The sequence below is a fragment of the Globicephala melas genome, chromosome 6 (genome assembly GCF_963455315.2).
Source record: "Globicephala melas chromosome 6, mGloMel1.2, whole genome shotgun sequence".
Lineage (NCBI taxonomy): Eukaryota > Metazoa > Chordata > Mammalia > Artiodactyla > Delphinidae > Globicephala > Globicephala melas.
The window spans coordinates 63,724,908-63,741,827 of NC_083319.1; the positions used below are offsets into that span (position 1 = coordinate 63,724,908).

At 37.0% G+C, this 16,920-nt stretch overlaps 1 protein-coding gene across 15 annotated transcripts in view; it reads right to left on the bottom strand.

The window, feature by feature from the left end:
- Nucleotides 1-484: 484 nt before the first annotated feature.
- The window catches only part of NFIB (nuclear factor I B), a 450,728-nt gene continuing 434,292 nt past the window's right edge, over nt 485-16,920 (bottom strand). For all 15 annotated transcript variants that reach the window (XM_060300938.1, XM_060300944.2, XM_060300937.1 and 12 more), the window contains one exon: nt 485-7,004. In XM_060300938.1, the coding sequence (XP_060156921.1) occupies nt 6,875-7,004 (130 nt within the window). In that variant the 3' untranslated portion in view covers nt 485-6,874. The remainder of the gene's footprint in view (nt 7,005-16,920) is intronic.

Genomic DNA, 16,920 nt, shown 5'->3' on the forward strand with positions numbered 1-16,920 from the left:
ATTCTTCTCCTCCAGTACTCACAAAACCACTAAACCCACAGCCACAGGGTGGCCCCAGGACTTACCTTTTCTGTTGAGTGTGTGTGTTTGAGGCCCTTGTGGTTTTTCAGTCGAGGAGACCACAGTCCAGTCATCCCGAGCACACGTTACATCTTCACCTCATTGCTGAAAGGCCTTTCTCAGAGAGTGGGGGGCTGAAATTCTAGATCTGCACTTGCATTTCTACTGTCATTGTTTAGAGAGTTTGGGAGGACGATACGTAGTAGGAATTGCAAGAAGGGTTTAAACATACACACGTGCCCAGTGCAATTGGAAGTACCGAACTGAAATAGTAACCATCCCAGATGCTAAGAAATTAAACCCATGCTACAAAATTCCCAGATGGAAGGACCAAGATCCACTTCCAAGATATACTGACCCCAACGCTAACGTAGGAAGAGCGGCGGGAAGAGGTGGAGGAGGAAAATAAAACATGAGGCCAGAGTCTGTAGCATAGCTCATTTTATTGTTTAAACAGTTTTTGCATAGGAAATATATCTGCTTCCAGTAATTGACTGCAGTATGAGCAGCTGCTAGCAGTATAGGCTGGATATAACAGTAACAATCACATTAAGTCAAGCTTGATTTACACCAGTTTAAAACTTGTGGCAATTGAGTTCATTTGCAACCCACAAAAAGTACCCAAAGAACATTATCCTCCAACCGGGCACAATAAAACCTTCGCTAACATTCTGGCCCAGTCTGGGGCTGATCCCAGAGGTCTGAACGCCAGAAATTAAGTAACTGTCATATAATACATCCTACTGCTAAAGGTTTGTTACACGGAGATTGTGCATGTGCCTCCTTTTTGAAAAAATTTAATTAAAATACAAGGTTCTGTATTTATGGCCCATGAGGACAAAAATGCCAAAAGTTTTAAAATGGATCAACCCTGGTGTGTAGCTAGCAAGCAATAACTGACTACTCGTCACCTACAGTTGTACTAAATGTATCTAAAGAAACACACAGTCCTACAAAAGTTGTTCTCAGAGAAATATCATTGAGGTGAGGGCACCTCTTCCCAGGATGCTAAAAGTTCTATGTGATATAAGCACAAATTAACAGCTTGATGAAGACATAATCTAATGCAGCTTTGAGAAGCCTATGCCTGGGATGGAGTTACCCCTCACATTCTACAATGTTGTAGAGATTTTTTTTTTTTTCCAAGAAAATGTCATTTGAAACATATTTACAACTGAACTCAACAGAGACTGTGAAATTGAACAGGCACTGCTCATTTGTTTGAGTTTTTTGGTAAACATTTTGCTGGTTTTTTTTTTTGTTTGTTTCTTTCTCGTTTTGCATCAACTTTTTTTCAGTCCATGCAACTTCAATGCCCTCGATGAAGAATGCATAATAAGCCATACTTCTTAAAAAAAAAAAAAAAAAAGACTTCCTTCTGCATAAAGAGATATATTTGCCACATCAGTCCCTGTAGCACAGTTTTCAAAACCATTCTGTCAAAAATACAGTAATACACGACTGGCTTTAGTGTCACCAGCTCACACTGCCTTGTGTGTATGTAGGCCACCATTTGTTACTGGTACTGTATCATGCAATAAAAGTTATCAGAGGCTGGGGCTGGCGTGCTCATAGGCTAGTGGCACTGAAGCGTTTTCACAATCTCAACAATTTGAATTGCAACACACAGATATTTCTAAAGAGTCTTAACTAGTGAACCCTTTTATTATTAAAAAAAAACAAAAAAAACAAAACTACTTACAACCATTGAAGAAAGAATTGCAACAACAACAAAAAAATGTAAAAATTGACCGTCTCCAACTTGTCCCCTTTGACTATATGAACAATGTCACCAACAGATCTGTGGCACGGACACAGTACAAAGAGTTGTCATGGCAATGAGTTTGGCTGATGCAAAGGTCATTGTGCAGGGTCAAAGGGCAAAAATCAGTGGTCCATGTTACCCCCCAACTGCAGTGCTCCACCCCACCCACACAATTTTTAAGGAATTAGAAAAAAACAGGGGAACTACCAGAAAGTGCAAAATATGAAGAAGGCAGCTTTCAGCTCCTTCAGCATGGAGTAGAACATTCAATTTTGAGCTTTTACAGTTGGACTTGAATAGCCTGCACATTTAAGAAAAAAAAAGTTTGCAATAGAAACCCAATTTTTTAAAGTCCAGGAAGCATGCAGCTGGTTAATGTTAACCAAAGACCTTGACAGGAACATGTAAACTATACTGAATGTCATGCTTGGGGCCTATCTGCCAGCAATATTGTAGAGTTGTTTCATTACAAATGAATACTGTACACTGAATATGGGATAACTTTCTGCAGCCTTCGTTTCACACGGTACATAGAGTTTGAATCTAGGTAAAGAACACATGTCCTGGTGTCACACCGCTGAAGATGTCCCTGTGCAATCTCTTTTGTTGAGTCCTTATGAAGCTACAAGTCACAAATCCAAGATTCTGCTCCCTGAGGACACGTTATGTGAGACATAGCACGGTTTTGTCATTTTCTGCCTATCCTGAATGTTCTGTGAAACAACCTTAAATACCATCACGTAACAATCACAAAAACTTTTGCTAAAGGCCGTATATACTAATAAAAAGACAGTGGTGCTTCCGACATTCTGAAATGCTCTGAAAACCAACTTTTCCAATACTAAATACAACAAAATAACCTTCATAAAATATAACTTTTCTCCATTTACACTTTTTTAAAGGATTAGTATCCTATGCTTTTCAAGCACAGGAATCTGTGAAATAACTCCTAACATGGACAGATTTTTTTTTTTTTTAATACATAACTTAAGAGCCTGGAGAGTTTTAACTCAAGTCCAGTCTCCAAACAAGGAATATTCTTGTTTACTTTAAAAATGGAAACAACATATAGTTCCATTATAATTGTTAAAAAGTTAGCTTTACAAACATGGGAATTTTAATTTAAAAAAAAATTCTTAACAAAACTATACAGTGTACAAATTACTGTCTACAAGGTAGGCGGTTCATGAAGAAGACCTTTCGCTCTTCTTGCTACTCGCAGCTTCACAGATTCATTCACATATTTTTTTTTTAATGGAGCTGCCCACCCGAACATTACCCCATAACTATATTGCTATAATTAAGATTTTTGCCATGTCTTTATGTACAGTCTCCTTCACTGCCTTTTTCTTTTTTCTCCTTAGACAAGCCTCAAACGCTCATGTCACTCCAGAGGAAACACTTCAGAGGCACTGTGAGGGGTGGGCTGCAAAGCAACGCAGGGAAAGCTGAACAGTGCCGCGGAGCCGGGGCTGGAGACGCCACCCCCTACTGATGCCCTTGGGTGACCTTCACCATCCTGTAGCTCTGCAGTTCTGGGGAGGGGAGGGGCGTGCAAGACCTGCAAGGGGGGGGGCCCTTAGTCACAAGATACTTCCTGGTAAAAAGAGGAGGAGGCCGAAATGGATTTGAGATTATATAGAGAGTAGTATCTTTTTAAGAGTTTTATCTCAAAAGGAAAGGAGAAAAAAAAATGATTAAAAAAAAAAAAAGCAACACTTGAACTAGGCCTTTGTATTCAAGAGGCAGGCAGGAATACCCACAGTGTGTAACTTATTTAGCTAGAGCTGCTCATTCACTGGCAAAAAAAAAAGAGAGCGACTCTGCTCTTAAAAAAATACTGCGTGTCCTGTGAGGTTGATTTGTTCACCTACTAGGTTGAAGAGCTTGGCTGAGATGATCTGTTTTCCACCAGGGCAAGTCATCACAGAAATGACTGGACTTCCTTTTGAACTTGCGCTCCTGCTGTGCTTTTCAGCATTGGGGCTATCAAACTGAATGGGCTAATCAAACACAATTCTCAGGCCCATAAGCATTGTTCTAAAGTATTCATTATTAAATGATATGCTGTGAGAACAATAGACAGTTTATTTTATTAGGCCATGGCCTGGGGGAAGGGGGTCGGGGGCTCCTCAGGACAGCCCACCATGTGTCACTAATTCTAAAAGATTTTCCCCCTGGTAATGAATTCCCTCAATGGGACTGGGTGGGGCGGGGGGGGGGGCAGGCAGTGGGGCAGAGTAAAGTAGAACCAGCCTCCATTCACCCTCTAGCCCTCCGGGGAAATTAAATCCAATATATACTTGAGGTACCATCCCTTAAAAAAGAAATCCCATCAGCATCTGATGGGCTTAATTCATCCACAGGAAAATTCATTTCTAAAAATTCTCTATTTCCCTTCTAGTCTGGTTCTCTGTTTAAAAAGGGCAGGTAAAATGAAAACTTAACAAGACTTATTATTTTTGTTCCTTAAAAACTGAACTTTGATTTTAATCTAGAAGTCCGAATACATGTAATAATAGCCCTCTGTTCAATCTCCTGGATATTAAAAAAAATTTCCAAGCGCACTACCGTCCGTTTGAAGTAGTGAGTCCCAGGTAAATCACAGACTAACATTCATGAAATGAAGAAATGGGGAAGGAAAGTGGTGGGGAAAGGATGCGGGAGCACCCCCTCCAGCAGGATGGCATAGTTTAGAGGAGAAAGTATGCTCAGCCCCGAAGTTGAAACATCTGCTAGATGTACTTTTCAACGACTATCTTTGCTAACTATGAGACAGGCTCACTCTCCACTGTGGATCCGGAACTTTCAAGAAAAACGACCACGCCCCCCCTAAAAAAGATAAGACCGTTTGTTTTAAGCCAAGTCTGCCTCCAGGTGAATTGGTTGTGTTTGCTTGCTCTTACTCTGTTGCTATGAAAAGCAGAAAGGAGTTCCGCTTGCACCCCAGGTGGGGAGTTTGAGAGGGAAACCTGTGAAGTTGAAGTTTCTCACAGTAGGCAGAACAGTCGCTGTGCAGCCCAGGCCCATCTCAGGGTGCACTGCTTCACAGCTACACTGTAAAGTGTTAAAAATCCTCCCACCCACCCCAGAATATATATATATGTATATTAAAAAAAATCCCCTGTCCATCTCTCAGTACACAAAAGGACCTCATCACACTGCAAAAATAGCAGTACCCACTTTGGTCAATTAAAACAAACAAACAAAAAAAAAGCATACATTATTTTTTTTTTAAATCTGTGTACTTACCTATAATAACCAATACAGCTAAAAGCACTACCTACATAGGCAAAACTTGGTATTGCATAATTCGTATAAATTTGAAATCCCTCCCCCCCAAATATTAATTGGAAGATGAAAAACATGAAAGGTTAATAGAAAAAACACCAAAATACTGAAAATATTGCTGGTCGATTACAATTTTTAAGCGGCAACTATACACAGCCATGATATGCTTTATAAATGTGAGATAAAGGTATAACTGTCTAAAAAATCCATGATGTCACACATTTTTCTTCGTCTGGAGTACAAAATATTTTGTCATAAAAATGGTAAAGATTTAAAATGATAATAAATGCAGCAAAACAAGTGTAGTGATGTCACTTTTTTGTGTTTTTTTGTGTTTTTTTTTGTTTTTTAGATTTCAAGGCAAGGCACGTAATGTGGACATTATATCTTCGTGCAAATTAGGATTACTGGAAAGAGTATTTTTAATTAAAATTTTAAGAGACATAGAGGCAAAAATGTGTCTGCCCATGCACACCACAGATCTGTCAATACAAGAAATTTGTTGAACAAGGCTAATGTCTGAAAGCACCATGCAAGTATTCAGCACCCTGATTACATCTGTTTTCTCAAGAGTGCATTTTTATATCCTACACCCTGGCGTTCCCAGTTTGTAAACTGTAAGCTTTACCCTTGTGACATGGATTTGCCTGCCTCTTTGTCTCTAGAATGCAGATTTTATAGAACCTTTTGTACACCCTATGGGTTCTTGATGCAACCAGTAATTTTAAATAAATAAATTCTACCTCCTCGGAGGCTGCAGCTAAACCAACATAAGTGCTGTGTTTTCATTAATTTTTTTTTTCCTCAAGCACATGATTTGTCTTGATTTAATGCCTTTTTACTGCCCTCAAAAACTGAGGGGAAAATAAATTCGTTCAAAATTATTTTAAATTCTTTTTAATCCCCTCAATTTAGAGTCCAAGGGCTGAAGGACTTATAATCATGATTCCCCTTTAGATATAAATTTATAAATTGCACTTGCCTCTGTTAAGTGTTTCTTTTGTGGGGAAACTATTATATTAATTTTTACTGTTGCATGCAGAGATAACACTTCACCTACATAGAGGCATTTCTTCCATAGAGCCTTTGTGTTCAAACTGTTTTTTTTTTCCTTTTTTCTTTTTCTTTTTTTTTTCTTTTTTTCTTTTTTTTTTTCTTTTTTTTTTTAAGATTTCAAACTGGGTTACACACTGGAAAAGGCTGGGTTAAGGGCCAAAATTTAATAAATCTGTACTGATAACTAAAGGCTACAGAGATTTCATATATATTTTTTTTAACTTTTAGAAATCAGAGTGCTTATAAAATGGCTGGCTCATGGCTCTGTCACCCAGCACTTCTGATGCCGCCTCCTAGCCTTAGTTGGTGAGATAACCAGGAATAGTGATTCCATGCGTAAACAACAAGAATACTAAACCAATAAAACTAGCTTATCATGCAAATATTAAGGCATCTAGAAAGTCAGTTAAAATATATTGTCATAGAGACAGAACATCTATTTCCCAGCGGACTTCATGTAACAAAGGCTACTTTGCAGGGGCTGCGATCTACCATCAGTGAAATATCATCGACCCTTTTTATGTCATTACAGTTTCAACCTTAAGGGAATTAGTGATTGTAAGTGCTGCGATTGCTGGTCTATTATCTTCTTTCTTCAGTTTCTTTCCTTTCTCCCTTTTTGTTTGTTTTGTTTTGTCCAGTCTTCTCTTTTCCTTTTTTTTTTTTTAATTTCTTAAACTAGTGTTGTATTTCATGTTTCCCTCAGTTGCTTGTTTCTGCTTGAAGGAAAGGTTCTCCGATTATGTTCAAACCGTAATTTTGGACATTTGCCGGTAGGATGGGTGTCCTATTTGATACTTGGAAAGGAACCAAGCTAGCCCAGGTACCAGGACTGTTGGCAGGAGAGGGGCAGGAGGGAAGGAAGAGAAAAAGAAAAAATACAACGTTACTCTACAGCAATATTAGAAATATAAATTCCATAGGCATCAAATTACTACAATAGCTTTTTTCCAAATTGCAGTTTAATATGAGATACATGTGCTAAATTATAAACATTATACGTATGTAAGCTACATGGTCTATTTCTTTCACGGATGGTAAGACTAATTGTGAAAAAAACTCGAGTAAGACTCATCCATAGTTATTAAACTCTGATTGAGGATACTCTTCCTAAAATACTTGGTCTACTTTGATGTAAATATAATATGATTTTTTGTCAAAAAAAAAAAAAGAGAAAGAAAAGAGCAAATCTACAACAGTGCCAACATACTTTGCAAGCAATACTCTGATCTTGTTTTAATTCACCAGCAATTGTGATGTATTTCAATTTTTCACCTGCCTATCGGTTGAATAAAATTGAAAGCCGTAATGAAAGAGATTTTTTTTTCCCTTCACAATAAGAGAAAATACATTTTTCGGAAGGCCAGTGCATGTGTAGTTGGAAGCTGACACCAGAAGCCAGGGCATCCCCTGTCCCTCCGCATCAGTCATGTCTCCACATCCCAGCTGCTGTGAGTTTGGGAGTCTGGAGAGCAGCCTGGGAGAAGTCCCACAGGGAGGGAGTAAGCAGAGGAGGGGCTTGCCCCTCTCCAACCAACTCTAATTTCACCGATGTTGTATTTGGGGATGTATAAAACAAAAACAGTTCAAGAAACAGTTCTCTAATTGCTACTGGCAAAATCTCTCATTAAACAAGTATCATACAGAGGAAAATAACACGACACCTACGTGTCACAAAACAACCCCATAACATACATTCTGGGTATACCTAATCAGATGCATTATTTGTTCCAACATTCAACTAGGAACTAATGTCAGCTAAGTAACAGCTGCATAAATAATCATGAAACAAGAAAACATCCAACTGACAATTCTATACCCAGTTTTGTCATCGTCTGGCATGGAAATACAACTTCAATGTTTAAATTTAATTTATCCTTTAAATTTAATTTATATCCTTTTCTTTACTTTTGGAGCCATGAGGTGAGATAGATTCTACTATGGTAGGTATCAAGCTAGACACCCTCATTTTTTCATATTTAAATTCCAAAGGTACAAAAACCTTTATGGAATATTACCTTGAAGGAACAATTTTCCTACCTACTCCCTCTACCCCCCAAAAAGAAAAAGCGTGGATTAAAAAAAAAAAAGAACTTGATATGTAACTTTTTACTCTCATGACACTTTTAAACAAATAAAGAGGCTCATTATTACGTCTAGGTACATATTTCTGAGTTAATATTTTAACAGAAAAATATTCACAATGACCTTTTATGCTAAAGGGATTTTGTGATTAGAGTATGAGATCCATAATAACAAAGTCCATTTCTCTTTCTGTTCTCCATCTAATATAGTAACTGGTACATGGTAGGTGCTCAGTAAATTTTTGGATTAACAGGCAAATCAATTAAATATTCCAAATCACACCCAACTATATATTTTTTAAAAGTGTTGCTCATAATCACATAATTTCACGAGTACATTGCAATTTGGCCCCTATAATAAGAAAATAGGCATCTCTGAACTTAAAATTAGAGATGTTTAGTATCAACAAAAATTAACTATGCAGGAAAAATCATATAATACTTGAAACAAAAACTTCAAATAAAAAGATATGTCATTATAGGATAAAAAATCATAATTCTACAGAATAAAAAGTTGTTATTGAAACCTTTTCTAAGAGACTTAACTGTTTTCACATATTTCTCTCTTCCCACACACATCTTCAACAATTACTTCTGCATTTTGCACCACTGATTGGGCCACTGATTGGGAAGAGTGTTACATGATTCATCATGAAACATTTTCCCTCCACTGTCCTACCGCACTTGATTACATAGTACTTCTATATAGCACTACCTCATATCATAATTATCTGTATCTATGATTATCTTACTTACTGAAAGGTAAGATCTCTAAAGAAAATGACCTTATCTTATCAATCCTTATTGCTGACCATAGCTGATGCTAATTATTTCTCAACAAATAAATGACAAAAATGGATCTCCATTATTTTTAACCTAAAGCAGGAAGCATGTATACAAAACAAAAAGACTAGCTCAAATTGATAATCCTTGACAGTAAAAGAAAATGTCAACGACAAGTAAATAACTTTGCAAAATTAACGAGTCCCAAATTAAACGGGCTCTAGGAAGTCATTTAGAAACTGCATATTTTAGGAAAATAAAGTGTATTTTAATGCTTGAAAATAGATGTGACTCCTTAAATGGAGAAGTCTACTGATCAATGGCAGAAAAGACAGGAATTCAGGGTTTATTTTGCAATAGCTTTCTTACTCAGTTCTTTAGAAGAGACATGTATTGTTAGTTTATGGAAAATCCTTGATAAAAATACATAGATGCTAGTGACTAACAGGACTCTTGCTGCAGAAGAGCTAACAAATTCAATTTAGATGTTTATTTAAATCTTTCAAACCTCCCATGCTACATTATGACCACGTCAAAATTGCAGTGTGTGATATATTTGTCAATACTGTTTATGAACCTTTGGGGGAAAATAAATCTCAGACATTAACACTATGCAGACCCCATATATGAGCTTACAAGTCTCTTATTGCCAATCTGGAGGTTAAATACAGAACTGTAAGGCACAGACATTTTTTAGAGCTTTTTGGTAGTCCCGTTGAAAAAAATCTGGTAAAACTAATTCAAAGATTACGATAACAGTGCAAAGAAAAATGTTTAGCCAAACAAAATAACTTAGATCATTTAATTTCTAAAAGACAATGCCTCAAATCTCATAGTTTTTCAGGTAGAAATTTAACAGTGCTTTTTACATATCAACTCTCTCTACATAAGTCAATGTCAGTGATTGCCAGCATGGATAAAATAAACACACTTTCATATTTATGTACATATACAACTAGTTACATGTAAAATGCTTAATCGTTTTAATTTCTAATAGAATGAAAATTATATGGATAACCTTATGTTCAATCCAATAATCTGTGTCTCTGTCTATTAAGAGATGAGAGTCTCTCAACTGAAAGATTTGAAAATATTCAAAGTCAAATTAAGCTACTTCAGCAATATATCTTCAAACACTCATTTACTTGGTCTTCATTACATTTTTCATTGCCAAATCACCTTTTTTTTTTTTTTAAGGCAAACAGAAGATGAGCATGACTGAAAGTTGAAAGCACATCTTTAAAAAATATTGGGCTTCCCTGGTGTTGCAGTGGTTGAGAGTCTGCCTGCCGATGCTGTGACACGGGTTCGTGCCCCGGTCTGGGAAGATCCCACATGCCGCGTAGCGGCTGGGCCCGTGAGCCATGGCCGCTGAGCCTGCGCGTCCGGAGCCTGTGCTCCGCAACGGGAGAGGCCACAACGGTGAGAGGCCCGCATATCGCAAAAACAACAACAACAAAAACAAAACAAAACAAAAATATATATATATATATACCTGCCATACTAGTAAAAAGAGAAAAGAATACAAGTACTTTGTGGAAAATCAGGCACAAAACAAAGCCCCAAATATTTTGACAATACTTTAACACAAAGCAGAATTCACCCTAGTGACTTCTACTCTATGTACGCTCTAAGTATATAATGAGATATTTCATTAAAAATAAAATAAAGTTAAATAAAAATTACAGGAAAAATTAATACATCTGATATCATGGATCATATTTTCATATGATTCTGATCAAATGTATGATGTGGCTGCCGCCCCCCCCACCAAAGGAAAGAAACAAACAAACAAATTACTTTGACCTTAAGATGCATTAATGGTAGGTGATGGGACGGCTTCATTTTATACTGATCAGACTATCTCAGAAGCATTGTGTTTCTTCTAGGCATCGCTCTTCAAGAGAAACAAACTCTATGGCATTTCTTTGGTGAAGAAACTCACCAAATCATGTCATTTGAGGAACATTAAACGGAAACAGGGAAGACATGATAGTTGAGTTGAAAAGAAACATAGACTTGTTCCATACGGTTCAGGTAGACAGAATTAGCGTAAAGGCAGAAACTTCCAGAAGATACCATGCTGAGGGCCTACTATGAACAAGGTGCTATCTTGGGCGTTTTACATATGCTATGTCACTTAATTTTCTCAATGAACTCTTGAAATTGCCATCATTATCCCCTTTTCACAGATGAGAAAGTTGAGGCTTAAACTCATCCAAAGTTACCCACCTAGATCTCAGATATGAATCAGTTCTGATTCCCATGGCCATTTAACTATTATACTGCTTCCCTGGGAAGTTAGACATTGACCAAACATTCAAAAGAACTTATGAACAGAGTTTTCTGAAGGCAAAATGTATTTGCTTCAGGAGACAATGAATTTCCCATGCCCCACACAGCTGGCTAGTGCTGCAGCAGACTTGTGCACAGAATATGTGATCGGTCTGGGTGATCTAGCGAATATGAAATTTGATATATCTATCTCCTTTGAAAACAAAGCTAATTGAGAGTGACGTTATGGTGAGGATTAAGGAGGAAGAAGATACCTCCTTCTTCTTTTTAAAAATGATACACTATTTATATATTTCTTAACCGGGACAAATTGGATAAAATGGCTAGTCTTTGTATCTACAAGGAGTAAAGAGACTCTGTACCTTTCAAAGAAAGAAACTGAGAAAACTCCTCTGGACAAGTCAACATTTGACTTGGTTGTGCTTTATAAAAATTATACATTCTGTGACTGTGTATTCTAGGCCAAAAAGGGTTGGGTCCTTAGCTTTTAACTTGGTACCCACGCAAGAACCATGGCGTACCAAATAAACATATATGGAGTCATAAGTTTAGTAAAGAACCAAAGTCAAAGGCTTCCTTCAACTATTTGTCCTGAAATAAAAGCTAATTGAAAAATGGCAAAATTCATTTATTACTAGTCTGTGTGCATCTGATAATGGGTTGGGCAACCCATTTGTCAAACATTTTATGAAATGTCAAAGTATCCAGTGTACTAATACTTTTCAGGGGAATAATCGTATCACCCATTCAGATTTTACATACTGATTTAATCATACGACTACCATATTTGCTTTAAAGATAGTAAGTACTCTTTTAAGAAGCTTAAAAAAATATTACGGGAATGAAGCCCCAAGAACTGTATATATTCATACGTACCTCAACTGTACCAGTAGCCACATTACTTACAGACAGCAATAAAAGTAAGCAATGGCCCAGAAAGCATGGAAAATAAATTCAATAAATACCTTAAGTTAAAAGCAGGATTTGCCCTTAATTCCACTGTACCTGTTTCAAATACCCCCAAGAAGGAAAGTTTATTACTTCCTTGGCTAAATCTTTCTAATTTTGTTACTATAATATGAACACACAGGTATTAGTATCTCTCCCAAAATGCACAATAAAAAATTTTCCCTATTAATAGCTAAAATCTACCTGGAAAAACCAATCAAGGGCAGGCTAATTAAGTATTAAGTTAGAAACCATGCTGTCCTGGATGTGTGCATTTGGACTGGCGGCTTATTTCAATATAACACAAATGCTGCAGACTGTGTCTTATGAAAAAATGCTCCATCAGACCAGGGGAAGGAATATATGGGTAGTATTTAAGTACCCATATATTTAGGAATTATTACATAAATTATTATACATAAAGAATAGATCTAAGAATTCATTCATGTATTAGAACAAAGAAAATGGTACTTATTAAATATACTAGTTGCTAGCACTTACCTAGTGTGTGCATTTGCCAGGCACTGATCTATGTGCTAGACCTACTTTAAAGCTTTCAATCCTCATAACACACTTATGAGAAAAGTACCATTATTATTCTGACTTTACAGATGAGGAAACTGAAGCTGGGAAGTTGTGTCTTGCTCAACCCCTGCTGCTGTTAGATTGTAGAAGCCAGGATTTGAAATCTAGCAGCGTGGTTCTAAAACCTACATTCTTACCCACTACACTTCACCTAATCTCCCTCTTCTGTGAAACACACTACTTATATTACTAAGCAAGAATTCATATTATCCTTGAATTATACAAGAGATTCTATGAATTGAGGCCCAAATCATTTAGGCACACTGAAATTCCCAAAGAATATAACTTTTGAGTCCAAATTTCAACACAAATACCTGTATTTTATTTATTCAATTCCAGATCCTTTTCAGCTGAAGGCAATATTTACCTTTTTTGATGTACATACAGACGTGGCTGTATGTCAGTAACTTGCTTGTTGCGTTCCACTTCTGATGCAGCTAGACTAGAAGTGAAAGTGCTTTACACAGGTCTTGGGTTTCTTCAATTTATTTCCCCCATTTTTAAGTATCATTATTGCCATCGGAATGATCCTATTTGCATGCAAGATGATTCCTAATGATTATTACTATTTGTAACAATCTGTATTGGAAAGCTCCCTGGCCGGCTCTTACCTAACTGCAAAGTACTCTTGCGGGCTCTCTGAGAAACACCAAATATCATAAACTGCAGGTGTCTCAATGGAATTATTCTAACTGCAAGCAAGAGCACTTCATAGTAATGAAAGAGAAACATATCTGTTTCTTAACTAAGTAGGTAAATAGCCTGCTTTATTGCTAGCTACTCCTTGGGGACCAACGATTTTGAAAATAACATATCCAATCGGTAGGCTATCAAAGCTCATTAATTTATATTCAGTTGTTTCAGGTGGGTTTTGTTATCAGGGCATGCTGGATTGCATGTTAACTTTACTATGTGTGAGTACTAGCATTTTCTAAATAAAATAATGGCATATGCCAGTGAAATATGTCATCCAATGAAAAGCACAGGGCAAGAAGAGCCTTTATGTATGGGGCTACTGCAGCTAACTACCTAATGTGTACATTATAATGTCTGTACTCTTTTAGTAAACAGCCCTTACAAAATCCTAGAAGACCCTTCAACAAGGCAATCTATATACTTGAAAGTAATAAAAACTTATTTCCTTAAAATGTTTACTTTAGACATAAGTAGGAAAAATACTCTTCCCCTAAACAGACCAAATTAAAAAAAAAAACCTAAAAACTGTGTTCCATATTTTTCATGTTTTTGAACTGAAAGTGGAAGATAGAGATTTACTATGAAGACGACTAATTGTAAATAAATTACGGTACACAGACGCTTATGTATCTAACAAGCTATGTAGCTGTGTGAGGTTTTAGCCAATTAAAAATATAGAATTATGAGGCTCAAAGTAGCGATTTGATCTCCTCCCACAGACTGCACCACAGCGGAGAATCCTACGTGTGGATTTCCATCCTCTTTCTCTAGTCTGTATTCCTTTCTATCCCCGGGCTCCTTTTCAGTGCTATTGTTACAAGTGCTACAGCTCCCCTTATTAGCATATGTGAGTCTTCAACAGCAGACAAAATTCCCTACAAAAATAGTGCTTCCAAATAGTGCCTTTCACTAGAGAAAATCACCCAAGGCATACCAAATTAAATAGAAATGTAAGTTTTATACAAAAGCAAAATGTGATTCTTTCCCAAATGATTTTCATTGAAAAGCAAAAATCAGTGTTATTTGCACAATTTCACCTCTAAAGGACAGAACTTTTCTGTCTCAGAATTCCTAAGCATAAAATCAAAAATGATTAAGGAACTGAACATGTTTTTATGTTATGCCTGCTACTCTGTTCACATGTGCAAAAAAACCTTCCTTCTCATAAAACAAAGATTAACAGAGGAGAGAATAATTGTAGCTGTCTGCAATTTCTGAATATTCAAAATTTGTGTTCTTCAATTTCTTGAACTTTTTCTCCTTTTGTAATTTGTCATTACGTTTATTATCACGTTTACTCATTCATATGCTTTGCTATCTCAGTAAATACGACTGAAAATTCACTATATACCTCCTAACAGCACTAGCAAACATGAGAATCAAAAAGTAAGTTACTAAAGGGTGCGCTGGCCACTGACAGAGCTGATTTCTCAGGGAACTAATACATATGTAAATATGGTACTTTCCATGAAACATCTTCAAATCAAGGAGGTGTTTAATATACTTCTTTCATGGCAAAGGGTTAATCAGCAAGGTTTACATTTGGGAATTTTCGGCATCATGTTCCTCCTTCTCCCGCAGTACAGCCAAAAATCATCTGACAGGAAACGTAAGATTAAGTTTGTCCTACCTAAGCGAACAAAGAGTGCTCTGAACAGGCAGAGCGGGAACTTTTCTAATCCTGCTGGAATCTGCAGCGCTGCTCAGAAAATATCGCGGAAAAAGTTGTTTTCTCTCCTCTAACATCTTGTCTCTGGGTCATCCCATTTTGGTCCCACTGCAGATCCTGCTGCTTCTCCCATAAAGGTTAACTTAAAGCTCCAAACATAATCATGTGGAAAATGGACATTATTGATTCCTATGGTCCATTGTTCCCCTAGCCTAAGTCCCTGAAGTTCAAGTTCAATCTGGAATTACATCATGTCTGGTTTCTCCTGGTTACCAGACGGCTTGAGACGTGACCACGGCTACAGAAAAAACAAACAGCCTTCTTCACGCTTCGGCTCCCCTATCGATTCAAACGTAAACTTTTTTTCTTTCTCTCAAGTATGCTTCAAGTATGGAGCATGGTTAATTTAGAGATTAAGCTCCAAATTAGATTATCTAATGGCATCTTAATGGATTGCTGACCCATTTCCTGTGGGATGGCAGCATGCAAGTCTGGCTGGAATACAATTAATTTCTTAGGAAGTCTTCTGAAGAGTTTCCTAGATAAAAAGGAAACGCTGTGTTGTGCAAATCTTTCTTTACAAACGGAGAAAGTTAGGCAAAACTGCAACAAATCCCAATGTATTTTTCAACAGCCAGATGACAGATACTGCGTGTGTGTAAACACCAGATAAAGATCAGTTTTAAGAACGATCACATTAAAATTTTTGATTTCATAACAGGTACAAATAATTTTTAGGTAAATGGGGAAGTAATTCTTTTAAATAGAATATCCAAGTACAAAGAACAACACTACTTAGCAGCCCTGGTTCCCAAACAATGGTCATGTGCAGTTTTGGCTTTTGCAACTCCCCTCCTTGAACGGGATTCTTCCGTTCATCTACCTTATCAGCATTTCTATCCTAGTCCCAGAGTGGTTCTAGGGGCCCAGAATGGTGTGTAAAAAGTTGAACATTTTGAACACACTTTAGAGCTGACAGCTGAAAAGGAAATTCAGCACTCTGAGAAGAAAGTTCCCCCCAGAAACTCCAGGAACAACCCAGCTGTTGTACCGTAGTTATGTGTCAAGATAACAAACTGAAAGCAGGAAATGCTAACCTAGTGAATTTGTAGGGATGGTCTAGGTATAACGTTGAAATACAGGTTAACTATTAGCATTACGTAAAACCCTTTAATTACATATTACCCTTATCATACATGTGCTGCATGTATACACACACATGCACATGTGTACATGCATGTACACACATACATGGCACACATATACATATATTTACATACAAACATAGTTTGCACCGCAATATTGAAAGTTATTTTGTTTAAATATTCATTCTTGAGTCGTTGAGGACATGTATCTTACAAAGAAATTTTATGGACAAAGCAGTGAAAATGGTACATGGTTGAGGACAGGGTTATGCAAACAGGCTTAGATGTATGAAATGAACGCTATTACTCCTTCTTTTTTTGCCCTCCTTCTCCTGACCAACCAGATTCAAATAATCTTTACTGGCTGCTAAATTTCTCCTGGGAAATCAAGCAACTCTCTAGAATTGCAGTAATAAACGACAATTTCTTACAAAAACACGTGTAAAGTAACTACAGAATGAAGTATTCAACCCATAGAAAGGAACTGCTAACACATGTAACATGGAAAATGGCTGATAAAAGTCTCTTCGGTGCCATTCAATT